The sequence below is a fragment of the Corythoichthys intestinalis genome, chromosome 13 (assembly GCF_030265065.1).
Source record: "Corythoichthys intestinalis isolate RoL2023-P3 chromosome 13, ASM3026506v1, whole genome shotgun sequence".
In the NCBI taxonomy this organism is placed as follows: domain Eukaryota; kingdom Metazoa; phylum Chordata; class Actinopteri; order Syngnathiformes; family Syngnathidae; genus Corythoichthys; species Corythoichthys intestinalis.
Window position 1 is genome coordinate 20,082,998 of NC_080407.1, and position 27,580 is coordinate 20,110,577.

General features: G+C 38.5%; 2 protein-coding genes across 2 annotated transcripts in view; both read left to right on the plus strand.

The window, feature by feature from the left end:
• Positions 1-27,580, plus strand: part of LOC130927841 (uncharacterized) — a 238,216-nt gene that overhangs the window by 144,132 nt on the left and 66,504 nt on the right. The gene's annotated exons all lie outside the window — the stretch shown is intronic.
• Positions 1,258-27,481, plus strand: LOC130927858 (gastrula zinc finger protein XlCGF26.1-like). Its single transcript, XM_057853953.1, has 2 exons — positions 1,258-1,630; positions 25,688-27,481. Exons 1-2 carry the CDS (start codon positions 1,504-1,506, stop codon positions 27,322-27,324), a joined length of 1,764 nt encoding a protein of 587 aa, XP_057709936.1. The 5' UTR covers positions 1,258-1,503; the 3' UTR covers positions 27,325-27,481.

Genomic DNA, 27,580 nt, shown 5'->3' on the forward strand with positions numbered 1-27,580 from the left:
CGATTGTAATAATATGAGCAAATCGTATCTGCATGATACATAATCTGTTCGCTTATGTGAAAAAACTACATTTCCTCACGCCATTAGACGCCACTTCCTGCCGAGAGCCCCGAGCTGTGTTCGTACTGTTAGCTCCATGTGTTAATGAAGACACAAAGTTGTCAGCAAGTCGTGTGTTCGATACGTTTGTAAACAAAAAGCTCATAAGACACTATGCACGATCCGTTTAAGAGACGCTGGAGATCAGCGAGAAGCAAAACTTCGCGGTCGAATGTGGCGGCAGTCCGCTATTATTTTGTTTTCTTATTGTTGCCACAATAAAGTGGAGAAAGCCATTAACGACTCATCTCCTTCTTTCCCCCCAACGTTTTTATATCATTATTTAATATGCAGGAGAGCTGCCGGATCTGCCAAAATGAATATGAAGTCTGATTATTATTTTTTTAACAATGTCATCAGATAGACAAAAACATAAAATTATGTGCATATGCCTGCATCTTCAAATCATGAAAATAATAACAGCCTATATTTTACCAATCTTGTAATCTCGATGGGTCTTGTATCCATTTCATGTCAGGTAGTCTAGGCACATTGTTTGCATCCTGATTAGCGTCTGGCTAATACATGTTCGGTCCAACATAAAATTCCAACATCTTCTTCCTCCAACTCTTCAAAAACTTGGATCTCCTCCCTTGCGCTCGATCTATCGCTTATATCGCTGTTTGAATCATTGTTTGAAGGGCTTTGTATGGCGGCCGTATGTATGGAGCTGCCATCGCTGTTCCCGGTGTGACGTATCACTTCCAGGTTCGTCCCCTTTCAGGCTCGAACTTCGCGATTATTTTGTCAAATATACAACATATAAATTATTTTTTCATGCTTTATTTGTTGGACAATGTTTAATTACTTTAATTGTGACCCTATTTGGCATGTTATGAAATTACTTCACGTGAAGTAACCCTACTCTCGCACGACCTTGCAAATCTCGCGTGAACCGATCGAGCCGCTCCACTCCTCGGACGCGCTGCCCGTAAATCGCGTCCTATGGAAATTGACGCCGAGCGTCACTGCTGCGTTCACGTGCCGTAGACGTTTCTTGGGTGGGGAAAATGCGGTGCATTGTCTCGTTGCCGAACAGTGACCAGATGAGAACGGACCGACAGGATGTAAGTAGCGCATGCGCAGTAGCGGAGCTACTCACGGAGCGAGCTACGTCGACATCTATCTGCACATGCGCGCCGCCATCTGGTCGCCACACGCGCTCAGAAAAACGTGCTCAGCAACAAGTTGCTTTTTGTGCGAAGTTAACCCACAAAGTTCGCGACGTAGGAGGTCAAGAACTACTTGACCGGAACCAATTCGAAAGAGTTGGTCCGTCCATCTTCAAGTGGTCTTTGTGTTCGGTGAAACTTCGCAGCCTAGTTAGCTTAGCTTAGTTTACAAACAAAGAACAACGTGGTTCGACGCTTGAACATCAAGTTGGAGCCTCCTAAAGTGTGCAAAATGCGTGCTAGAAGGACGCCAGCCGCAAAGTTCGAGGCGGAACTTTGTGGCGCAAAAGCTCAGCAACGACATCAACTCTCGACTGCTTGCAAAATGCAAGTAAAAGTTGTTCTTCACAGACTAACAGGTTGGTTCACCGATTCGGAAATACTATTCATTTTTTTCCGTCCTCATGGTGTCGATTCTGAATTGAAAGATGAGCATTCATGGCCAGGCCTCCCTGTTTATTGCATTGGACGTCTATCGTTTTGAATCATAAAGATAATCATTTATTGATTCCAGTGGCGTCTTCAGGGGTGTTCTAGGGGGGCCTTAAAATATTCTTAAACCAAGCTAAACAATTTGGTGTGTTTTTTTTTCTCCACAAAAGATAATATTACAAAATATGCTAACATATTCACTATAAAGATGCCAGCACATTAATTTAAATAATCATATAACCTGGCATTATTAACTTAAATATGATCTTAAATCTGTCAGTTTCCCCTTACTTCATAGAGTAAGGTAGAGAGCCCCTTCAGTGCTTTGCAATCCAATCCATTCCACTTGTTCATATAGAGAACACTAAATCTTTGGGTACATAACGATTCGATTACGATTCAGAGGCTCCGATTGGATTATAAACAGGGTACCCGCGGGTTATTAAAAGTATTAAAAAAGCATTGAATTTAGTTTTCCATTGTTAAAGGTATTAAAAGTATTAAATTAGCTGTCGTAAGTCTGGAATTTTTTCACCGTGGTTTTAAGTTTCAACAACATCTCTGTGCAACCTAAATTATACCCGTAACGAAGTTTAAAAAATTTTTTTTTATCCATAACGAAGATGACTCGTAGAATTTTTACGATGCACTGCACCTCGTGCCTTTTGCGCTGTTAGCATCATTAGCATCAACATCACAACAGCAGGCAATCGCACAGTACTGTGTGCTAACGCAATAGTTGTTATGTTCGATGAAAGCCTCAACAAGACAACCAAGTCCAAACAGTTGGACCAGCATGTGAGGTATTGGATCGGCGACCAAGTCGCATCCAGATACTTTGGGTCACAGTTTATGGGTCATGCGAAGGCAGTGGACCTGCTTAATATTTCAAAGTAAGTTGCCAATTTCTCCAATTAAAATGTGTTAGATGCAATAATTTATTTCTGCACGGTTTGCCTTTCGAATGAATGTGAATTTCGCAGTTTTAACTCGAGTTAGCCATGTTCAATAGGGTATTGGCAGGTGCACTAGCCTTAGATAAACCGGAGTCGTAGATTCACCATCACTCTCAGATACACAACATGGTTGACACTATTATTGGAACGAGTGCGGGGTAACGTTGATCTGAATAACATGGCATGGTGATAGGCAAATTATAATGTAGGTGATAGTAAAACACCTCCTGGTATTCTTAAATGTTTTTCTTGATTAAATAAGAGCATGGATTTTCTCCATCTGATTAAAAGAAATGTCTTCAATAGCTAACAAAGGATTAAGATGTGTTTTGTATACTTCTTGTAATGTGATTAGGAAAAAAACGGGGGGAAAAGGAGGAAAAATTAGGGGGAAAAACGATTACCAAGGGAAATGGTCATGTGTAGCTTTTTTATTTTGTGGTAATTAATGGTAAACTACTGGCATTTAGTGGCTGTTTTTTAAACTTTCTCTGCCAATTGCAAGCACTTTACAGTTAAGGTGGCCAGCTTGACAATCACCTACCTACCACCTTGACTAGGTCCTCTTAAAAGGGAAACCTGTTGTATTGCAAATGTAATTTCTGAAGTTGCTTTACAATAATAGTGTAAAATCCATTATATCCTGGGGGGAAAAAATCTTAAAGACCTTATATTTAAATGTGTTGTAATTGTGTCTTCAATAAATATGCATTCTTTTGTCAAACACACTTAATAATTGAGGTTAAATTTGATGTTCAGTGCTTAATTTTTTTTATATGATTCAATATTATCTAAATAATGGGTGCGAGAAAAGTATTAATTTTCAGTTGAAATGGCATTAAAAAAGGTCTTAAAAGCCTTGCATTTAGATTTATCAATCCTGGGGTGACCCTGATTAATCGATTATTGATGTCACCCAAACCCCCCCGCCTTAATGTTTTGTACATTAGTTCCAAAATAGTTTCAAAATCCTATTAGGCTAAACCAAACTAATATCTTAGCTAGTCTTAGCTTTAAACTACATTCAATTAATTTAATGATGTGAATCAACCATTAAAGTTGATAAAATTGCTCCCGTTATTCCATAATTTCCCTTCTGTCTACTTACAACATGTCAAAGTTTTAAAACCGTTTCAATATTTAAAGACCGATTCAAGTCAAGATTTTGCTGATTTAGGAGTATTTCAGATAAAAAGAATTAGGTTCGCTACAACAGAGCCTTCTAGAGAAGTCTACTGCTTTAAGATGGCGGCTGTTTACGACGAGGCAACTACTAAACGGCAAGCCTGTTGTTTCGCATCTAGTTCTTTTTATATGTTCTAACACCGGAGTCGTCTGTCATTTAGTATCTAGTTCTGGATATATGTGATATCTACTATAGCCATAGGTGGCCGTATATTTGTAGCAACTAGCAACTGGGTGTTGTTTGAACCAGCTCTCGGCCGCAGTCAGGTATTTTTGTTTTTTTATCTAGCGGCATGAGTTGAACATGATATTTGCTCTCGGTCCGTTCCTCATTGCGTCCTAAGGACCGCGCTGACTGTGTTTTAGTTCTTCTTTACCTGGTATAATAATCGGAATTTGGATGTTTGTGAATCGTTCTGGAATCTTCCACGGCCGAATCGCAAATAATCGCAAGAATCGGAAATTTCGCTAGCCTCTAGAGAACACCCACATCGCTGAAGAAAACTTCCCTGTGACTTTTTCCCTGTGGCCTAGCTAGTAGTCAGTAGTACCCCAGCTCTAAATTAATGCTGCCACTTAGCTAGTTAGCATGAAATGTATTGTTAAAGTCCTAGCAAAGTTAAGTGTGCACTCTTGGTTACCGCTATCTTTAGGGTGGGGGACTTCCTTCTGGAAAATCAGCTGTGTTTCACGTTTGATTATCATCAGTGGATAGTCATTATAATACACTAATAATAAGAGGTGGGAATCTTTAGGCTCCTATCGATTCAATTACTATTAAGAGGCTTTTAATGTTTCGTACATTAGTGACAAAAATTGTAGAAAAGCCTCTGAGTCTTCAATAAATGACTATTTCAGTATCAAGTTAACAGTTCAAAATAATAAATAAAATACTCAAGTCCCCATTCTGTATTAGCAGCTTTAAACGACATTCAATCAATTTCATGTTGTGAATCAACTGTTTAGAGGTGTGCGAAATTTCCGATTCTTAGATCATTTGCGATTCGGCCGTGGAAGATTCGAGAACGATTCACAAATATCCAAATTCCGATTATTGAATTATACCAGATAAAGCGGAAGTAAAACACAGTCAGCGCGGTCTTTGGGACGCAATGAGGAACGGACCGAGAGTAAATATCATGTTCAACTCATGCCGTTAGATAAAAAAAACAATCATACCTGACTGCGGCTGACAGCCGCTACCAACAACGTCCAGTTGCTAGTTGCTACAAACATACGGCTACAGTAGATATCATATATATGTAGAACTAGATGCAAAAAAATGACAGACGACGTCGGTGTTAGAACATGTATTATTGAACAGAGATGCGAAATGACACTTTCCAGCGTAAGTAAACAGCCGCCATCTTAAAGCAGTAGACCTCTCTAGAAGGCTCTGTTGTAGCGAACCTAATTAACTTTTTATCTAAAATACTCCTAAATCGGCAGAATCTTGTCTTGAATCTATCTTTAAATGATTAAATAGTTTTAAAACTTTGACAAAAGTAGACAGAAGGGAAATTATGGAATAATGGGAGCAATTTTAACAACTCTAACAGTTGATTCACAACATTAAATTAATTGAATGTAGTTTAAGCTGCTGATACAGAATGGGGACTGGAGTTTTTTTATTTACTGTTATTTTTGTATATTTGTTTACTGTTATATCTTAACTTGATACTGAAATAGTAGTTTGGTTTAGCCTGAGAGGGTTTTTGAACAATTTTGGAACTAATGTACAAAACATTAAAAAAAAAAAAAAAAAAAAGGAGGGGGGTGCATTAATAATCGTTTTATAATCAAATCGGAGCCTCTGAATCGTAATCGAATCGTTAGGTGCCCAAATATTCCCAGCTCTACAACTGGTAAAGTTGTTAAAATTGCTCCCTTTATTCCGTAATTTCCCTTCTGTCGTCTTTCGACATGTGAAAGTTTTAAAACTGTTTTAAAGATAGATTCAAGTCAAGATTTTGCCGATTTGGGAGTATTTTAGATAACAAGTTAATTGGGTTCGCTTGGAAGGTTCGCTACAACAGCCTTCCAGGGAAGTTCACTGCTTTAAGATGGCGGCTGATTTCGAATGCAGGAGAGTCTGTCATTTCGCATCTAGTTTTCTATACGCGAGCTGCTAATGCCGCAGAGTATGTCATTTTGCATATAGCTCTTTATACATGTGATATCTACTATAGCATTATGTGGACGCAGTTTGTAGGGGCTGTCGGCAGCAGTCAGGTATTGTTTTTTTTTTATATAGCAGCATGAGTTGCGCCAAAGCTGTGAGTTGAGCATTGTCATTACCAGTGTTGTCAGTAACGCGTTACTGTAATCTGATTACTTTCTTTCAGTAACGAGCAATCTAACGCGTTCATTTTTCCAAGCCAGTAATACGATTAAAGTTCCTTAGTGCCTGTTCATTACTATTTTGGTTTGGCTTATAATGTATGTAGAATGAAGAATACTGTAGTCATGTACGACGAGCATTTGAATAGAAAATATTGCTCTTGAGTTTGGGAGTGACATCACATCTCACGTTTTCTCATGGGGGGAAAAAAAACGGGTCACGTGTATTACCATGCTGTTTGAGTGCTGTCTGTCTGCCTCGACGGTCAACAACATAGCATCGTTGCCTCGTCAGAATGCTAACAGTGAAAGGCAGGATTTCTACAGCAAATGGCTGCCTTTGCTCACTGGACATACAACCATTACTTCACATTTCAGTCAAGTAAAGAAAATATCTCCGTGCGTTGCAAACTTTGCGCTGGCTGAAAAAGGCTGTCGGCTGCTAAAAACTCTACATCCAATTCAACAAGGAAGCACTTGGAATTACAGCAAAATGCGACAAAACTCGAAACAAAGCTTACAGGTTCCAAGACAGCCAGCACTTCTACAGTTTGTAACCAGCCTCTATGCACATTTTATTGTTCGAGTTTGTAACCATAGGCGGAGTTTTACTTTCCTGGGACTGGGGGCAAAGCTCTGAAACAAAAGTCAAAAGTTTGGACACACCTCATCATTTTTGCGTTTTATATATTTTCACTACTATTGTAAATCCTCTCTGAATACATCAAAACAATGAACGAACATGTGGAATGGCAAAAAAAAAGTGAAATAACTGATATTCTACATTCTTCAAAGTATCCACCTTTGAGGTGTCGCCAAACTTTTGGCCAATATTGTAGATGTATTGATATATATATCTATACTAGGGCTGTCAAAATTATCGCGTTAACAAGCAGTAATTAATTTTTAATTTTTAAAATTAATTTTAATTACGTTAAAATATTTGACGGATTAACGTACTTGCCCCGCTCAAACAGATCAAAATGACAGCACAGTGTCATGTGCACTTGTTACTTGTGTTTTTTGGAGTTTTTTCGCCCTCTGCTGGCGATTGGGTGCAACTGATTTAATGGGTTTCAGCACCATGAGAATTGTGTAATTATTGACATCAACAATGGCTACTAGTTTATTTTTTGCTTGAAAATTTTACAAATTTTATTAAAACGAAAACATTAAGAGGGGTTTTAATATAAAATTTCTCTAACTTGTACTAACATTTATCTTTTAAGAACTACAAGTCTTTCATTCAATGGATCACTTTAACAGAATGTTAATGCCATCTTGTTGATTTATTGTTATGATAAACAAATACAGTATTTATGTACTGTATGTTGAGTGTATACATCCATCTTGTGTCTTATCTTTCCATACCAACAATAATTTACAGAAAAATATGGTATGTTTTATAGATTGTTTGAATTGCGATTAATCTTTAAGCTGTGATTAACTCGATTAAAAAATGTAATCGTTTGACAGCCTTAAAAATATATATAAGTATTATATATATATATTAGTGCTGCAACGATTAATCGATTAACTCGAGTATTTGATTAGAAAATAATATTCGAATTAAATTTTGCTGCTTTGAGTATTTAATTAAAGTGACGTTGTAATGGTTTATTTTGAAAGTGTTTGCATTTAGTTTTATCGATTTCTGTGGATAGACTGCCTACTAGTCTGCTTCAATTCACATGGCTGAATCCAGGTGCTCCCTGTTAAGAACAACATAAGCTAAATTTTGTTTGAGCTAATGTTTTTTTTTTATGCATTCTTAATTTAGTTTATAGGTATATTTAGCCTATTTTTGTGGGAATATGTGTCTGGACCATTTGTTAAGAGCATTGTAAAAAAGTTAGCATTTTATAGCGTTTAAACGGCGGACTTTTGCGATATAAGTTAGCCAATTGTTCTTTTGTTGTACATAGATCATAATTTTTAAAAAATTTTTATACCGTTTGAGGCTCAGCTCAGGTAATTTAATTTTTCATGTTCCGCATCAGATGACTCGATTATTCGAACTAATCATTTATCGATTAATCGACTCCTAAAATAATCGACAGCTACAGCCCTAAAACTAAGTATAACTGTTCAAGCTCAGTTGTTGTTGGTTGCGTTTGAAAGCTTAGGTTTACAGAAATTCTAAATATCCATCTTGCCTCCACAGGTGTAGTTTTGTCTAGGCAAAGCAAAAAATGGTCTCTAAGGTGCTAGTCACATGATCAGCTCGAAAAATGATTTTGACCTATTATGAAATATGTTGTAGGATTCTTGTTCATTTAATTAATTTTTGTTGTTTGTTTTATTGCTTTACAACTTTTATAGACAATATTTTAACAGCTAGGTCTTTATTTCAAAGGGGAAGTTCACAATTTTTGACATTAGTCTTTATCTTGGAGTTAGTGGGGGTTTAGTGGTTGTAGTTGATTTGAACAAATTCCGTGCAGTTTGTCAGTTATTTGTTCGTTTCAGGGCTCCGGAGTGGCTAAGCTAGCGCGAGTCGATAGTGGTTGAAATCTACTCCATCGACTGATTAAACCCCAGCTAACTCAAAGATTAAGCCTTAAGTGAAAGTTTTAATTCCATGCGATGTCATTTTTCTTTTGTCATTTTTATGTTGAGGCAGCAAAGGAGAAAAATTGGTAAAAAGTAACTGATAAGTTAATTTTGAAGTAACTTGGTTACTTTGAGAATAAAGTAATCAGTAAAGTAACGATGACTTTTTTGAGGTGTAATAAGTAATTAAATTATTTTTATAAGTAATCTGTGACAACACTGGTCATTACCCTGGTAATTACAAGCATGCTTTTTACTCTCGGTCAGTTCCTCATTGCGTCCCGAAGACGGCGCCGACTGTGTTTTAGTTCCGCTTTACTTGACATATTTCAATAATCGGAATTTGGATATTTGTGAATCGTTCTCCAGTCTTCCACGTCCGAATTGTGAATGATCTAAGAATCGGAAATTTCGCACACCTCTACTACTACTACTAATAATAATCACTCCACCACCTTTATTGACCTGCAGCACTCAGAGCAGAGGGGCAACGAGGGTACCGTTCGTCACTTGAGTGTTACGTCACAGAAGGGGAGCGCTTGATTTCTGGCACAACTCCCGTTTCCTGAAACGCACACAGTCACTAATGCATTGTACTGGCAAAACAGGAATGGAAACGAATGCACATTTCCCAATCCACGGACACCGTGCCAAAAATATTATACGGTATATTTTCGGTCCTGTTAAAGGGTATTATAATACTAAGGGGCTTTGAGATATCAATAGAACCGTTATGTGCCACGATAACAAATTTGAACTAAGTTAACAAAAAATAAATCACATTCATGAGCAATTATCGAAAATAGATTGAAAATTACAAACATTTCCGAAAGGATTCCGGAAACGGCCAAAGGGGGCTTTGACGTCACAGCAAGGATACGAAAGGTCGAGCCAGATGCCATCGTTGTTTATCGACGAGAAAGTTGCTTTCATGTTTTATCAACAAAAAAAAAACGCTAAAATGGTTCAAACCTGTCATGGTAAGTGGTGTACAAATAGCCATTTGTCGCAATGTAGTACCCAAAAGTTCCCGAACGCAAGAAAAAGAGCTGGACTAAGCAGACAATGAGTAAAGTTTGTCCGTGCTAAGAGGGTTTATTTTGCAGACCCAGCCTCTGGCACGGTTTTGTGTGGTGCGCATTTTACACCTGAAAGCTATTCGAACTATGGACAAATGAAATCAGGTTTTGCTAAGAAATTGCTGCTGAAAGCAGATGCGGTGCCCACCATACACGCGCAGCCACCTAAATGTCCCGAGATATCAAGAAAAGAGGACGATGACTGGCTCTGATGAGACCACCGCACCACCCCAGGCAAAGCAAAGGAGGGAAATGGCCAGAGTGAGTACTCTTTTATAATAAAAAACATATCATGCATTGGATATAGGACTGGACACATGTCTAAATTATCGCTTGTAAAATATATAGACCAAACCCTTTAATCCCATTCATAGTTGTGTCTGTTGGCAGAGTGAAAACCTATGATAGCACAATAAATGATAATTATTCTATACATTACTTTATTTTGCGGTCACGGTGGATCAGCTTCCCAAAAATAAATGCAAAACAAACCATTCGGTGTTTCCCCACACGATCTGTTGCCGGTGTTTCATCAGTGTGATTGCTCCCCTCAATGATCCTTTCATTAGGCTGCATTGCCTTTCGTTTGGGCTCAAATTGATAAACCAAAACACCAAAGAAAGGTTCATAACTCTCCTCGTCACCATCAGAAGAACGTTCGTTACGTCGGATTCGTCGCTGCGACTAGAAACAAAATTGTCCGCCATCATCGCCGCCATTCAGTACTAAGCACTGAGCCGGTTGTTTCCTTGTTGTGACGTCACACACACGATATGCTAGATTTCCGGGATATCGCGCGCCGGTCGTTTTAGCTTGACAATCGATCCAAAGTTTTATCATTTTCTTGGTGTTGCGATGTGTGTAATTACACGAAGTGGCATGATATGAATGCAAAAGGCATGCATTTATGGTTAAATGATGGAATATTAGCATTTCCCCAGGTGTTGTAATACCCTTTAATAATGTTGTTGTATTTATTTGGGATGACGTCATAATTCCTATTACCGGACCCATAATTATCGGTCCAATAATTATCATGTTCGTATACTAAGAATAGCTTCAAAATGAAAAATCTGATTGGCAATGAATATTTATTATACTGCTATTATATATAGTAGTATCTTATAATAATAATAATAACGCTAGATACTGTATATTTTTTAAGAATAGTTTTGAATCATGTTGGAAAGGCGAAGTCAGCGTTCTGAATATGTTTACATTCCATTCTTTTGCACTAGGTAATGCTATGAGCATTTGACCTCATTGTTTATTTGTGATCTATTGTTGCTGTTATTTACATGTTTATTTGTACTTTAATATTTAAAGAATTTAAGCATTCCAAAATATTTGTGTGAATTAATAAGTCATCAAAAATTTCACTAATAAATTAGTTTAAAAAAAAAGGGGGGGGGGGGTTGTTAGCTTAGTCGACTAATCGTAAAAATAGTCGGCCGACTAATCGGTAGAAAATTAGTCCTTTGGGACATCCCTAGTTGTAGGGTGTACCGGAACATATTTCCTCCACACCCTTCTCACCTTTTTAACCCCTGACCCATTTTCAAGCCTGTATTGTAATGTCCGTAATAAGCATGTGCCGGTATGAGATTTTGACGGTACGATAACCGTGAGCAAAAATACCGTGGTATCACGGTATTTCAATTATAGCTCCAAAATATGTTATTTTGAGATGTATGGGTTAAAAAAAACTTTTTTCCTTTGAACTGGATGTTTTTAATTTTTCAGAACATATCTGCAAATTGGGACATGAATAGAATGTTAAAATAAATGCATAAATTAACATAAAAGAATATACTTTAAATAAAATCAAAACAAACAGAACTTATACACTAAGGGTGTCAACAATAATCGATGCGGCGATGCATCCTGATGCGGGGCATGGACGATTCGATTTGATGCGGGCAACACGCTGAATCGATTCAGCGCATTTTAAAATATATAAGTACGTTCAAAAATCTTCCCTGCGAAATTCCGGTGATGCAATGGATTTGGTTTCCCCATTTGTATTGTTATTCTCATATTTACCTGTAGAGAGAGCTACTTTACATTCAAAGCAAGCCCGTAGAGGTTAGATCGGGCCTAAAAAATTCCAGCCCAACCCGACACGGCCCGCTGGTATTGAAGCCCGACCGGCCAGATGAATTAACTATAGATTTGCATGCCCGAGCCGAGTGATGCGGAAAAAAGAAACGCAGCAGCAATTTATTTTCATTTCTTCAAGTTTTCTTACTGTTTAAATAGTCTACATATTTTTATAAGAGTTATAAAAGCATTTACACAACGAAATAACGCTGGGAAAGTTTAATATAAAAAAAAACACGGTTTTGCAGACACACAGAGGAGAAGATTCGAAAGGATCACATTTGCCTTTGTGTGCGTAAATAAAAGTGTCTTTCCTAACAAATTCTCAGTTGGCAGACAAAAAACGCAAGTTTACTCAATATTTAAATAGTCTACATATTTTTAAGAGATTTATAAAAGCATTTACTCAACAAAATAACACTGGGAAAGTTTCATATTTTTTTTTAAAAAACACGGTTTTACAGACAGAGGAGAAGAAGAAAAGGAGGGCAGCGCCACAGCCCTCTACGCATTTTTAAAAAAAAAATTCTATTAATTTATTAGTCCGGCGCGGCGGCCCGACCCGACCCACCGAAACGTGAATGCTTAACATTTCGGGTCGGGTTCGGGCACAAGATCTAACCACTATGCAGGGGGGACGAGGAACCCAAATCCGCTTCCTCACCGGAGTAACGTCACAGACAAGCGCAGTTGTAATCGAGAGAGCAGAGAAATAGGACATAACATAACAATGGCTGAAAAGGAGAAAGAGGGAGCGAGAAATATTATAGATATAAGATAGGCTAGGCCTACATTTTACTTTTGTTCTCCATTGCAATTTAGTTGATGTTTTGTTTGCAACTGAACTGATCCCTGGATTGATATTGCGATAAAGATGCTGCTGCACTACAATATTTTCTTTGTCGTTTTCTTGAATATTTACTTGAATATTTTTATTGATGGGTCGTTGTGACTAAAATACAGTGACTGTTATTACTGATTTTGCACAGGAGTTTAGATGTTGCATTGTGTGAAAGGCTGCTACTGTGTGTAAAAAAAGAAAAAAGAGAAAGCCATGGTCTCATTCAAAGCACTAATTAAATGCTGTGATCTGATTTTTTTTTTTTTTAAATATATATGAAAGTATACTATTTTCATTTGACTTCAACCAGGAGTGACACAAGAGCCAATAAAAAGTTGTTTAATGTAGGGCTGCAGCTATCGAATATTTTAGTAATCGAGTAATCGACTGAAGATTCTATCGATTAATCGAGTAATCGGATAAAACAAATATATTTTTAGGTGAAGAGCAATTATAAATATACATGAGAAAACAAGACATTTCATCTAATCTTGAACCATTTTCAGTCAATGTCTTTATTTTCGATGTATATTGTAGCTAGAATTAAAAAAAAAAGACTAATTCACTGCTTTCACTCAAAAAGCTTTTAGATCTTATTTAAAATATATATATATATATTTCCTAAAAATGCCGTTACGCTTGATAACACGCATCACTTAAAAGTTAGGATTTTTTCCCACGTGTTTCAATTGAATTTCTCTTTGTGTCAAGCCATTTTTAAGTTCTAGTTAAGTTTTAAGTTAGTCTAAACTGTAAGTCCTGATAGGATTTTGAGTTTTTGCAGTGTTTAAAATAAATGTATGATACAGGCTGTACTGGAGCACATTAGGGACCAGTGCTACTTGGTGATTTATCCAGCAATGACTACTGAGCTAAAATTGATAGTTAGCATGATTAAGTTTTTATTTTACACCCTCATCACTCCACAATGCTATGTTATGTTAAAGCCTGTATGTAAGACACGTTAGCCACGCAACGACAGTGGTCATAATTAATTGAAACCTAGTCCTAACTTTACGTGAGCTAGTAGCGACAGTAATGTTAATCTTATATATTAGCGTTTAGCGCTCTTTATTAGCGCTTAGCGCTGTACTGCTTTAAGATGGCGGCTGTTTAATAACGCTGCCCAGACGTGGCCGAGTCTGTCGTTGCGCATCTAGTTCAACATACATGTGATCTTTATGAGACGCATCAGACGCTAGCTGTTGCAAACTTAGCATCGTGCGGGCTAGTATTTGGCAACGTCGGCGTCGTTTGTGGCAGCTGTCAGCTGCAGTAAGTTTTTTTTTTTTCCTTTCTTCCTCTCCGCACGTGACAGCGCGTTGTCCCGCATTAAAAGTAGTCCGAGCAAAACGTGATGCTTAGAGCTGTCAAAATAAACGATTACTCGAGGTGAATAAAATTACTCGGATCAGTTTTTCAACTCGAGTTACTCGAGTTGCTCGAGTACTCGTTTCAGCTGTAGTTTAATGTCTGTCCGCTTGTGTTGGCTCATGATTCACGAAAAATATGCTTTGCTTTATGACCCTCTGAATCTAATCGAATCGTGGCCCTCCGAATCGTAATCGAATCGAATCGTGAGGGCAGTGTCGATGCACACCTCTATTATACACTATACCCACAGCCACAGCTCAAGTTGCTCAAGATTAGAGCAAGAACAAAATAATTGCTATAAGAAAGTAAAATAAATTATAAATATACGTATATGGTGCATGACTTTTTTTTTTTTTTTTTTGAGGGGGAAATGCTCAAGTGAAGTTTCACCATTTTCAGCCACTGTGTCAACTCAAGTCTACATGATGTCATGCCTTTGTGTTAAAAAGAACAAAGAATTCATAAGTTAATAAGTTAGTTAAAAACGTATCACCGTATTTTTCGGACTATAGGTCACACCTGAGTGTAAGTCGCACCAGCCATAAAATGCCCAACGAAGAGGAAAAAAAGATATATGTCGCATTTTGGGGGGAAATTTACTTGATAAAATCCAACACATAGAACAGATATGTCATCTTGAAAGGCAATTAAATATGAAAATACAATAGAGAACAACATGCTGAATAAGTGTCCAGTATAATAATGTTACATGATGCATGAATAAAGAAATGCGAATCTACTCTCCTCACCAGGACGCCACGGCCTCAGTCCTGGCTATATAGCGAGCTAAACTCCCAAATGACGATGCCGCACGTCAATATAATTTGCTGACTTTATTTTTGGCCGTCGTTATGACAACATTATTTGAAGAGTGAAACTAAAAATAGAAATAATACAAATCCATTTCGTCCTTGATACCAAACAGGTTAGCATCAACTAGGCCTGTCGCGATAACAAATTTTAGTGTGCGATAATTAATTTTATGAATTATTGCGATATTATTGCGCCTCCCCCAATTTTTTTTTAACCAATTTACAGTAACACAGTGAGAATACAGTATATATTAATAGATCAAGTACACCCATTTAAATGCGATATTTACTCTTAAATTAAAAAATAATTTTTAAGAAATCACAACTAAAAACAATAGACCATGCCTCTTAAGTAAAAAACAACAATATTGATACCGCACAGAAACACAGAATAAATAAAATGTGTTAAAGGAAAAAAAAATACACTTAATAACTTAAGCATTTAGGCAAATGAAAACTTTTCCCGTCATAGCTTCTGCAATGGTGTTCCATAGGGATGCAACGATACAGTTAAGTCATGGTTCAGTACGATTTTTGATACGGGGGACACAATTTTCGATCAGATTCAATAGGACTGTCTCAGATAATTAGAATATTGTGATAAAGTTCTTTACTTTCTGTAATGCAATTAAAAAAACAAAAATGTCATACATTCTGGATTCATTACACATCAGCTGAACTATTTCAAGCCTTTTATTATTTTAATATTGCTGAATTTGGCTTACAGCTTAAGAAAACTCAAAAATCCTATCTCAAAATATTAGAATATCATGAAAAAGTATACAAGTAGGCTATTCAACTAATCACCTGAATCATCTAATTAACTCGAAACACCTGCGAGGGTTTCCTGAGCCTTAAAAACACTCAGCTTGGTTCAGTAAACTAAATCACAAGTATGGGGAAGACTGCTGATCTGACTGCTGTCCAGAGGACCATCATTGATACCCTCCATCAGGAGGGTAAGACACAAAAAGAAATTTCTCAAAGAGCAGGCTGTTCACAGAGTGCAGTTTCAAAGCATATCCACAAAAAGTCTGTTGGAAGGGAAAAATGTGGCCGGAAACGCTGCACAACCAAGAGAGATGACCGCAGCCTTAACAAAATTGTGAAGAAGAGCCGCTTCCAGAATTTGGGGGAGCTTCAAAGACAGTGGGCTGAAGCTGGAGTCCAGGTATCAAAAGCCACAGTTCACAGACGTGTCCGGGAAATGGGCTACAATAGCCGTATTACCATGGTCAAGCCACTTCTGAACTCAAGACAACGGAAGAAGCGTCTGACTTGGGCTATGGAGAAGAAGCACTGGACAGTTGCAGAGTGGTCCAAAGTCCTCTTTTCAGACGAAAGCAAGTTTTGCATTTCATTTGGAAGTCAAGGCGCCAGAGTCTGGAGAAAGGCTGGAGAGGAGCAAAATCCAAATTGCTTGAAATCCAGTGTGAAGTTCCCACAGTCAGCAATGGTTTGGGGAGCCATGTCAGCTGCTGGTGTTGGTCCACTGTGTTTCATCAAGTCCAGAGTAAATGCAACTGTGTACCAAGAGATTTTAGAGCACTACATGCTTCCATCTGCTGAAAAGCTCTATGGAGATGAGGATTTCATTTTCCAGCATGATCTGGCACCTGCCCACAGTGCCAAAACCACCAGTAACTGGTGCACTGACCATGGCATCACTGTCCTTGATTGGCCTGCTAATTCCCCTGACCTGTACCCCATCGAGAATTTGTGGGGTATAGTTAAGAAGAAGATGAAAGACACCAGACCTACAAATGCAAATGATCTGAAGGCCGCTATCGAAGCATCCTGGGCATCAATAACACCTCAGCAATGCCACAGGCTGATTGCCTCCATGCCACGCCGGATTGATGCAGTAATCCGTGCAAAAGGATTCCCAACCAAGTACTGAGTGCATCAATGGACATTTTCAAATGTTTGATTTAGTTTTGCTGTTATAAAATTATTTTTTTACTTGGTCTGAGGAAGTATTCTAATTTTTTGATATAGGATTTTTGAGGTTTCTTAAGCTGTAAGCCAAAATCAGCAATATTCAAATAATAAAAGGCTTGAAATAGTTCAGTTGATGTGTAATGAATCCAGAATGTATGACATTTTTGTTTTTTTAATTGCATTACAGAAAGTAAAGAACTTTATCACAATATTCTAATTATCTGAGACAGTCCTGTATATTTAATGCTCTGTAAAAAAAAGAATATATATATATATATATATATATATATTTTTTTTTTTATTTAAATTTAATTGCCATTATATAAACATGCATTTTAGTGCATAATATTTATGTGCTTTTTACTGATCTGAAAAAATTTTGTATTAAAGTGCTGAGAACGATCTTTACTGTTTGTAAAGTGAGGCAGGGCACACTGTTGATTGCTACAGCTCTCTTAGCAGCTAGGTTTACTACTTGAGCAAGCCATCCTATATGTGGTCCGAATCCATCTGTGTCACGTACTGAATTAACAATATTTGCAACATTATCTATTGTCACTGGTATGGATTGATTTGGCCTTCTTAACTTCCCTTCAGTCATGACAGTTTAGAATTCATCGATGTAGTATATGGACTACGTGTCCCATAATCACTTTGGGCTCACGTAGCCAATGGCATGGGATGTAGCACATCTAGTTTGCCATTTCATGATATCTAGTGTGTGCGCTCATTAAAAAAAGTTAGCAAGCGCCGCTGAAGTCACGTCTGCTCATTACTACACCACACCAGCATATGACACTCGACTTTCATAAACAGGACGAGTTTGAAGCACAGCGCTCTTAATTTCATGCAGCTGTTTGTTGTCAAAGCGAGGTTGTTCGTAGCAGCCAAGTCGGGAACAATGTTATGGCGGACTTCGTTGTAAATATCCGGCGTTGTGCCGAAAAATAACCGCCCCGCGTGAAATGTCACTCCTGACGGGAGCGCCCACAACAAAGATGGTCCACAGTCACTCCGGAGCACTGACGCGGCCGGTATACGTTGAACAATAGGATATAATGGGAACGATTGGCTCCGGCGCTAGTTTTTGCCGGACCTGGAACGAAGATGCATTTTGCGCAGTTGGTAACGAGGAATTCGAACTTTTGAAAGCACGTCTGCCGCACACGCGCACGCACGTGCACGCGAGGCGATAAATCGCAGCGGAAAAATTACCACCTTCATTTTTATGTATCGCGCGATAAATGGAATTATTGCATATTGCGACAGGCTTAGCATCAACGTAAATAAATAGCTGCTATTACAGCAGTGACACAAACTGTTAACATGCGCATTGTTCAAACAACCACACAACTGGCTCTCAGTGACCAAATACGGAACTACGGTATGACGGAAAATTTTAGGAGTTTTGAAACCGCGATGTTTTCACACCACGTGAAATCGGTAACGGGCACATGTCTAGTCCGTAAAAAGCGCGCCCACCTTAAGACTGGGGAGCTGTGACGTAGGGGCAAGCAAGTTGGGAGAATGGACGAGATAGCAGTCGCATGTCGCGGCAGCTTGCTATTAATTTTTCATTGTTTTTCTTTATTATTGTTGCCACCATTAAGTGGGTAAGCCAATGCCTACCCTCTCTTTCCCCCGGCGAGAGTGAGTGGTGGGTTTTCCCATTGGCAGTGCATCAAATACTTGTTCTCCCCACTGTATCTGTGCTATCAGGTTGTTTCGGCTGACAGATACTCAATCATGGCTGACGAAACCTTGATAAATGCGCTTTTTTTCCCCAAGTTTCGCATGCTCTGGGACACTGGAAAAATGACTTACCTCTTTTTGCTAATCTAAATGGTACCTCGATGTTCGTTTATGTGGAAATGTAGTTCACGAACAACAACAAAAAGGTATTCACCTTCCCACTGAAACAAGTAACTCTTTACATGGGTATTAGAATTTCCCCCTACTCCTTGAAATGGGTCCGTTAACAGAAGGACTATTATTGTTGTATTAGTGCGTACATTAAGACAATCATAAGACAAATTATGAGAATTAAAATTTAAAAAATTAAAAATTATGAGAGCAGAAATGGTGAATTATCGCATATTATAGTATCCCCATACAATAAAATACTGACAAACCATAACATTAAACACTAAATTCACACACACAAAGAAATTCTTCCCTAGAAGAGGAGAATTTATAACTTCGATATGTCCGAATTTTTGTATTCACTGATCAGAATGTTTATTAGCAATTTATTTTAAAGTTGGAGATGGATTTCAACACTTTTAGTTTGTCGTCGAACTCATTCAGGGTACCCGCGGGTTGTTAAAAGTATTAAAAAAGCATTGAATTTAGTTGTCCATTATTAAAGATATTAAAAGTATTAAATTAGCTGTTGTAAGTCTGGAATTTTTTCACCGTGGTATTAATTTTCAAGAACATCTCAGTGCAATCTAAATTATATCCGTGACAAAGTTTTTTTTTTGTTTTTTATTTTTAATCCATAACGAAGATGACGCATAGAATTTTTACGATGCACTGCACTACAAATGGAAATGCAACTCGTGTGTGCCAAACCACCACAACCGGCAAAACGGAAAATCCATCCACCTCTGCATCGGGAATAGGAGTGGGAACCTCAGGGCACCTCACGATACGATACGATACGATTCGCGATAACGATTATCTCACGATATCACGATACAGTGATTATCGATATATTGGTCAGAAGTTGGATACATAACATTCTACGATACAACTGTTGAAACGGAAAAAAAAAAGATATTTAGAAATAGAAAAAAATACTGTTTAAGTCATTTATTAAACAGTGACACCTTTTCTGTGCAACATCGCTGTAAAATCTAAATCTAATATAAATCTAAATCAAATATAATATATCTAATATAAAATCTGATGAATCGCACCCTTAATTTATTTAAAGTTTTAAATCTTTAAAAAAAAAAAAAAAAGTTCCGTAGGTGTCAGCAGTTGAGCTTGGAGTGGGGCAATGATAAAATTGGTGGGTCTTTTCTTTGTATACGACCTTTGTTGCTTGGTTTGAGCACTTCCACCATCTGCTTCAGCATTAAAGATGTCAGACTTGCTCAGTCAGTCTTCCTCACCTTAAAAACAACAAAATAAAACAAAAAATATTATCTACTTCATAGCTTTTGAGTTGAAATCCTGATTTTTTTGTGTTGGAAGTATTGAATTAAAAAAAAAAAAAGAATTGAATGTATAGAAATTAAAAATGCAATAATTACCTATTTTTAATATGTAGGCTACATTAATTATCATGCACATCACTTTATATATTTTGGAACCTATTCAAACCATTTTTATAGTTTATTGTATCAAAATGACAGTAATAACAGTTTGTGTAGTAAACTAGATGGAAAGTGGTTCTGAAATAATATCAAATAAATCGGTAAATTCATGTGGGCTTGTTCGATATTCATTTTCATCCAATTTAGGTTCCTGGTTTATCTTATATCATTCAACACCAAATCTCATCAAAATAATACATGTAAATTAAAAAGTCAATTACATTGCAAAACTTTCTTACCTCAAGTGATGAAAGCGAAGCTCACAAATTCCGGTGACCACTATGTCACCAGCTGCCAGTGAAACTTATTTTTCTTAGACAGTTCTTGCATACAGCAAAGTCCTTGTTCACCTTACTTCCTTTCTTGTTGGTGTAAAATCTAAAGTGTGTCCCCATGTGTGATTTGTAGCAATATTTTTCTCATTTTTTCCTCCACCGTTCTCACGGAGCTTTTTTATTTTTTCAACCCATTTGGAGCTTCCTATCTTCTTCTCTAGACGACTTGTGCGCACTTTACCCTCACCGCCACTCCCGAGCGCCCCTAGTGGACCGCCAAGGAATTGCTCAACAAACATTGAGCAGTATACAGCATCTATACTCCATTGTATGGCCAATATGTTAAATAAAAGTATCGATACTTGGCGGGAGCATATCGATAACCGATCGGGTTGCAAAATATCGCGATATATCGCTGTATCGAGATATTGTCACACTCTTAATCGGGAATGCGTCTGTTTGTCGGTGGAACGAAAACCCTGCAGGCAGAAGTATTGTGGATTCTGAACACCAAAACAGACCACCATTCATACACTTCAAATGAGTGCATTGGTTATCTGTTTCGGATATTGCGTCGTTTTTGGTCGGCATCGGCTGTCACAGTGTTGGTCATATTGTGTTTTGTTCCAGAGGGAGCGTTCCCGGTGTCTTAACTGTCTTTTGTAACGAATTTTCAGTTGGCAGAAAAAAAACGCACATTTTCTTAATGTTTAAATAGTCTACATATTTTAATGATCGTTATAAATCCATTTAAAGACTGAAATAACCCTGGAAAAGTTTGTTAAACATAATGTTGGTCAAATAGTGTTTTTTTTTTTTACCCGGAAGGAGCATTCTCGACTTCGTAACTGCAGCCAATTTAAGCTCATCAAGACTTTAAGACAGAGGTAAAATTGGGCCTAAAAAGTCCAGCCCGACCCGAACTGGTCCGCGGGTATTAAAGCCCGACCCGAGTTTTGTGTGATAACATTTGTGACGATGTCTGCATAAAAGCCTGTCTTTTATAACGAATTCTCAGTTGGCAGAAAAAAAACGCACATTTTCTTAATGTTTAAATAGACTACATATTTTTTTGATCATTATAAATTTATTTACACAACGAAATAACGCTGGAAAAGTTTGTTAAATAATAATAAACAGATGCGGTTTTGCGGACTTGCAGAGGGGAAGATTAAAAAGGGCGTATAGGCACGCTCTGGCTCTGCAATGACCATACAGTGCCTTCTTTTTTTTTTTTAATCCAAATTATTTATTTTATAACAAGTATTCCTTAGTTTATCATTCATACATCGTTAATATATAGTTATTTCAAAAAGTTAGCGAGAAAGAACCCTGGCCCGGCCCGACATAATAATTGACATTTTAATTCTGGTCATGTTTTCAGTTTAATTTAGCTGTTTCCAGCTTGCTATGTTTATAATTGCGATGTTTATTTACCGCTTTTCCTCTTACTGCGAAGAGGGAGGAAGTTACATCGGCCGCCGCTATGATATTTAAGTCATCAGCCATCTGCTGTGACCCGGGAATTTAACGCCTGCTTTCACGCACACTGCTTCCCATGTCAGTCGACACGGGAAATTGTTTTCACACACAACTGCTGCACGGTTAAGTCCCGCGATATTCCCGTTGTTTTGGAGTATGTGACAGGGGCTCATGTTACATCCAGATACTTTAGGTTGCAGTTTATGGGTCATGCGAAGGCAGTGGACCTGCTTAAACATTTCGGTTTGCCTTTCGAATGAATGTGAATTTCGCCATTTTAACTCGAGAGTTAGCCATGTTCACTGGGGTGTTGGCAGGTGCACTATCGCGGCTAGCCTGTTACAGAAGTTGGCTGGTCTGACTCCTGTCCTCCTCCTCTTTTTGTCCATAATTATTGTGTGTGTGTGTTTCAAAAAAAATCTGACAGACTTTATAATATAATGTTACTTTAAATGTGTTTTAACTGTATCTTCAATATATGTTCATTCTTTTGTCAAACACATTTAGTAATTGAGGTTAAAGTTGATGTTCAGTGCTTTATTTATTTAATATGATTCAATATGATCAAAATAATGGGTGCGAGAAAAGTATTAATTTTCAGTTGAAATGGGATTAAAAAAGGTCTTAAAAGTCTTGAATTTAGATTGATCAATCCTGGGGGGACCCTGTCATTCCAAATTAGGACCAAATAAAAGGAAAAACAAAAGGACTACGACATTTAAGTCATAAAATGGCTACGAGAAGAAGTTGTATTATTACGAAGGGTAACGTAGCTGTAATTAGCTACGCAATTTACGTACATCTACTGTAGCTGAGAAGTACAACATTAGCCTGGCTAATGAAATATTTCAAATAGATCTTAGTTATGGTTCTTCTTGGGGGGGAAAAAAAAACTGATTTGTCATGATGCAATTTCGACATGGTGATGCTGTCCGACTCGCCACAACAGCTTCAAAAATTCCTAGGGGAAACCTTGGATTTATTTATTATTTATACTTCATTTGGGGACATTCTTGAGTCACTTCCTTTTCAGCAGAGGAAGGTAAAGTACACAAAGTTTTAAATCAAGTTAAAGTAGCATTCAAAATAATACGACTCAAGTAAAACTAGTCATCTAAAAAAAATGTACTCAAGTACAATTAAAAAAGTATTTGGTGAAAAGAATACTCAAGTCATGATTAGAATTGTAACTGCTAATTTTTTCCAAACAATGAATAAAAAAATCAATAAGTAATAAAATAAATAAAATTGCCACAGCTTGCGCATGAAGGATGAGAGCGTGTCAATGCATGATGACTAACAGCCAATCGGTGCATCGTTGTCATGAGAATGAGAGCCCAGAATGCATCTGGAACGCGCGCGTATACTGTATACCAGGGGTGTCCAAACTTTTTGCAAAGGGGGCCAGATTTGGTGTGGTAAAAATGTGGGGGGCCGACCTTGGCTGACGTCCTTTACACAGAATATATCTAAGCAAATTTTTGCAAGCCATTCTGTGTGTCACATTTGATTTATTATTTTTTTCAACTAATAATTTTTAGTATTGCACCGATACCATTTTTTGGCCCCGATACCTGGCTGTGCAGTATCGGCCGATACCATACCGATACCACCCCGTTTATATATATATATAAAGAGCTACATAATTGGATGTGAAATCATTGCTATCAAGGCTTTGTCAGGCTGTTGCTTACCTTTGCAAAATAGGAAAAAGTACACTAAACCCTAGTAGACAATAGTTGAATAAACCTTTGGCTCTCTTAGGCCAAAATAGCGCTAAATTTGTGAAATTAATAAAACATGTATAATACTAGCCCAACAGTAAGAAAGTAAAAATAAATTCATAATAGTAAACTCTGAATTAACTGAATGAACTTTTTTAAACCTCTCAAAGTCCAAACAGTGCAACTTTCATGAAATTATTGTCACATTCTGCTGCTGGTTAGATTGTGTTTTGTTGCTGGGCGTGGGGGCGTGGCACTTGAATCCAATGCAGGCTTATCAACGCAGCATTTAAGCACGGGTGATCTCAGAGAAGGCTGCCGAGATATTTGCCTTGCTGATCGCTATTTGACATCTGGCACAATAATCTCGCGACATTTGCTTGTTATGCCCCTGCATTGGGTTTTTCTGTTAGTGTGGTGCTCTCGTTTGTAACCGCTGCCAATCGTCTTAGTTTGTCCGTTGACCTGCTGTCACGGACTCCTTTTGTTATTTCTACTATCCCGCGATCGCGTGTTATTTTTTGTTTGCAATCATTAAACCCTTTTATGTATCCCCCGCTTGTTGTCTGCTTCGAGGTTCAACCTTGTTTCCGCATTTGCGGACGCTAACAATTATAAGTAATAATAATTGACCACAGCATCCCGTCTCTTCTTTTTTTCGGGAGGTGGGAGTCCCTTATTTCTATTTCTGAAAGGTGGCAACAATACTTTGGAAACACTTCCCAAATTACTGCGGCATTTCTTTCAGTAAAAGACAATATAAGTAAAGTAGACGAAGTGAACTGACCAGAGATTGTTGCTCCGGTCCAGCAGCCTTCTTCCTCTGGATAGCAGTCCTGCTCTTGCAGGCTCAAACTCGTTGTGTTCGTTCACGTTTCGTCTTCAAATGTTTTATCAAGTTCGAGGTATTGAAACTGGCCGATTTAACTCCACATCTCCAAACTTTCAGGCCGCAAATCTTGCATGCAGCCATTGATTTTAATCGACGGGATTTCTATTTGGAAATATTTCCCGACCGCCGCCATATTTCCTGGTTTGTTTTTCGTCCATATGAAAAAGCCCCCTTTTGATTGGTCAGGAGTGGCTATTGGCCCGCTCTCATTGGTCTGGAGCAGGCCAATAGCGATAGCTGCTTGGTGTTCACGTGTCATCACACAACACAGAGACAGAGTGTAGTGAGCGCCAGGAGGAGAAAAAGGCTGTGGTCAAATGTTACAATAATGGACCGGTAAATGGTATCGGCGCCGTCTTTGTTGGTACTCGCTGATACCGATACCACCATTTCGGGCCGGATCGGCGCCCCCTGCCGATACTAGTATCGGTATCGGTGCATCTTTAATAATTTTAACAAAGTCGCAACTAGCCTTTGTGGTGTTCTCTTTCGACGCTCGGGCTCTTGCGAAATACTGCTGCTGTGAAATTAAACTAGCTTCAAGTTGCTTCAATTTCTCGCTGCATACCTTCCGTTATCTTGTCGTACATGCCAGCCTGCCTTGTTTGGTAATATCGCCTCACATTGAACTCTTTAAAAACAGCGACTGTCTCTTTGCAAATGAGGCAGAAACAGTTGTTACGTATTTTAGTGAAGAAATAGTCCAATTTCCACCTATCCCAGAAGCGTTGGCCGTCGCTCTCAACTTTCTTTTTCTTGTTGATTGTCGCCATTTTAGAAAATTGGAAGGGTCACACGGGGTAATGTTGCTTAGAGTGCTGCTGACTTTTATTGGGTAAATGAGGAGCAGCATTTAGTGTGTAAGCTACCTCATATGCCGGTAGCAGTACTGCTGCTCAATTTATTAAGTCTGTGTGCGGGCCAGACGTCATTGATTTTATGACAGAGGCTGGGGGCCAGATGAAATTTGACCACGGGCCGCATTTGGCCCCCGGGCCGGACTTTGGACATGTCTGCTGTATACACTCTCAGCCAGTATACCCTCACGGCCTACCAGCTGCATTGACTGTCTATAAAGTATATCATTTGTCTTCTTGTGTCTTGCAGGTTTCAGCAAATATCTTGGTCCTGACGCTCAACAGCTAAAGAGAGAAGTTCAACTTCCAATCAAAAAGGAGGAGGGAGAGCTGCTATACATTAAAGAGGAGGATGATATCAACGTGTCGACTGGTGAGCGCTTGAATAGCGAGGATGGTCTGAGTGAGGTCAGCAGAGGGACGGAGCCTCCAAACGGCAGCAGCAGCAGCTCAACAGGATTGCAAACACACATTTTCATCGCAACATCAAACAGAAATGGTGCCATGTCACGCTCACCGAACAAGGATGATCATGGTCATAAGAAATCTCACCTAGATGACAAAATCTGCAAATGCTCTGAGTGTGGGAAAACCTTTGCTAATAACTATACTTACCGTATGCATATGAGGAGCCACACCAGTGAAAAACCTTTTTCCTGCTCAGTTTGTGGTCAAGGATTCACTTCAAAGCAAATCTTAAAAACACACTCAAGAACCCACACCGGAGAAAAACCTTTTCCCTGCTCAGTTTGTGGTCAAGGATTCAGTTGTCAGAGTGCCTTAAAAGTACACACAAGAACCCACACTGGTGAAAAACCTTTTGCCTGCTCTGTTTGTGGTCAAGGATTCACTTCAAAGCAAATCTTAAAAACACACTCAAGAACCCACACCGGAGAAAAACCTTTTCCCTGCTCAGTTTGTGGTCAACGATTTATTCGTAAGAGTACCTTAAAAATACACACAAGAGCCCACACTGGTGAAAAACCTTTTTCCTGCTCAGATTGTGGAAAAGGATTCACTGAGAAGGGCACCTTAAACAAACACACAAGAACCCACACTGGTGAAAAACCTTTTTCCTGCTCAGATTGTGGAAAAAGATTCACTGAGAAGGGCACCTTAAAAATACACACAAGAACCCACACTGGTGAAAAACCTTTTTCCTGCTCAGTTTGTGGTCAAGGATTCAGTTGTCAGAGTGCCTTAAAAGTACACACAAGGACCCACACCGGAGAAAAACCTTTTGCCTGCTCAGTTTGTGGTCAAGGATTCTGTCAAAAGCAACACTTAAAAGATCACGAAAAAACCCACACTGGAGAAAAACCTTTTTCCTGCTCAGTTTGTGGTCAACGATTTATTTGTAAGAGTGCCTTAAAAATACACACAAGAGCCCACACTGGAGAAAAACCTTTTTCCTGCTCAGATTGTGGAAAAAGATTCACTGAGAAGGGCACCTTAAACAAACACACAAGAACCCACACTGGTGAAAAACCTTTTTCCTGCTCAGTTTGTGGTCAAGGATTCTCTCAAAAGCAAAACTTAAATCGACACACAAGAACCCACACTGGTGAAAAACCTTTTTCCTGCTCTGTTTGTGGTCAAAGATTCAGTGACAAGCTCCCCTTGAAACGACACACAAGAACCCACACTGGCGAAAAACCGTTTGCCTGCTCAGTTTGTGGTCAAGGATTTAATCGTAAGAGTTCCTTAGAAGTACACAGAAGAACCCACACTGGTGAAAAACCTTTTTCCTGCTCAGTTTGTGGTCAAGGATTCGCTCGAATTCACCACTTAAAAGTACACACAAGACCCCACACTGGTGAAAAACCTTTTTCCTGCTCAGTTTGTGGCCAACGATTCAATCAAATTCCCCACTTAAAAGTACAATAACCCACACTGGTGAAAAACCTTTTTCCTGCTCAGTCTGTGGTCGCAGTTTCACTGAAAAGAATTGCTTACGAATACACACAAGAACCCACACCGGTGAAAAACCTTTTTCCTGCCCAGATTGTGGAAAAAGATTCACTGTGAAGGGCGCCTTAAACACACACAGAAGAACCCACACTGGTGAATACCCTTTTTCCTGCTCAGTTTGTGGTCAAGGATACAGTAATAAGAGTGCCTTAAAAGTACACACAAGGACCCA

Coding starts and splice junctions, on each gene's coding strand:
- LOC130927858 (XM_057853953.1), top strand. CDS start 1,504: ATGCGTGCTAGAAGGACGCCAGCCGCAAAGTTCGAGGCGGAACTTTGT. Junction 1,631..25,687: donor TGTTCTTCACAGACTAACAG/GTTGGTTCACCG, acceptor TGTGTCTTGCAG/GTTTCAGCAAATATCTTGGT.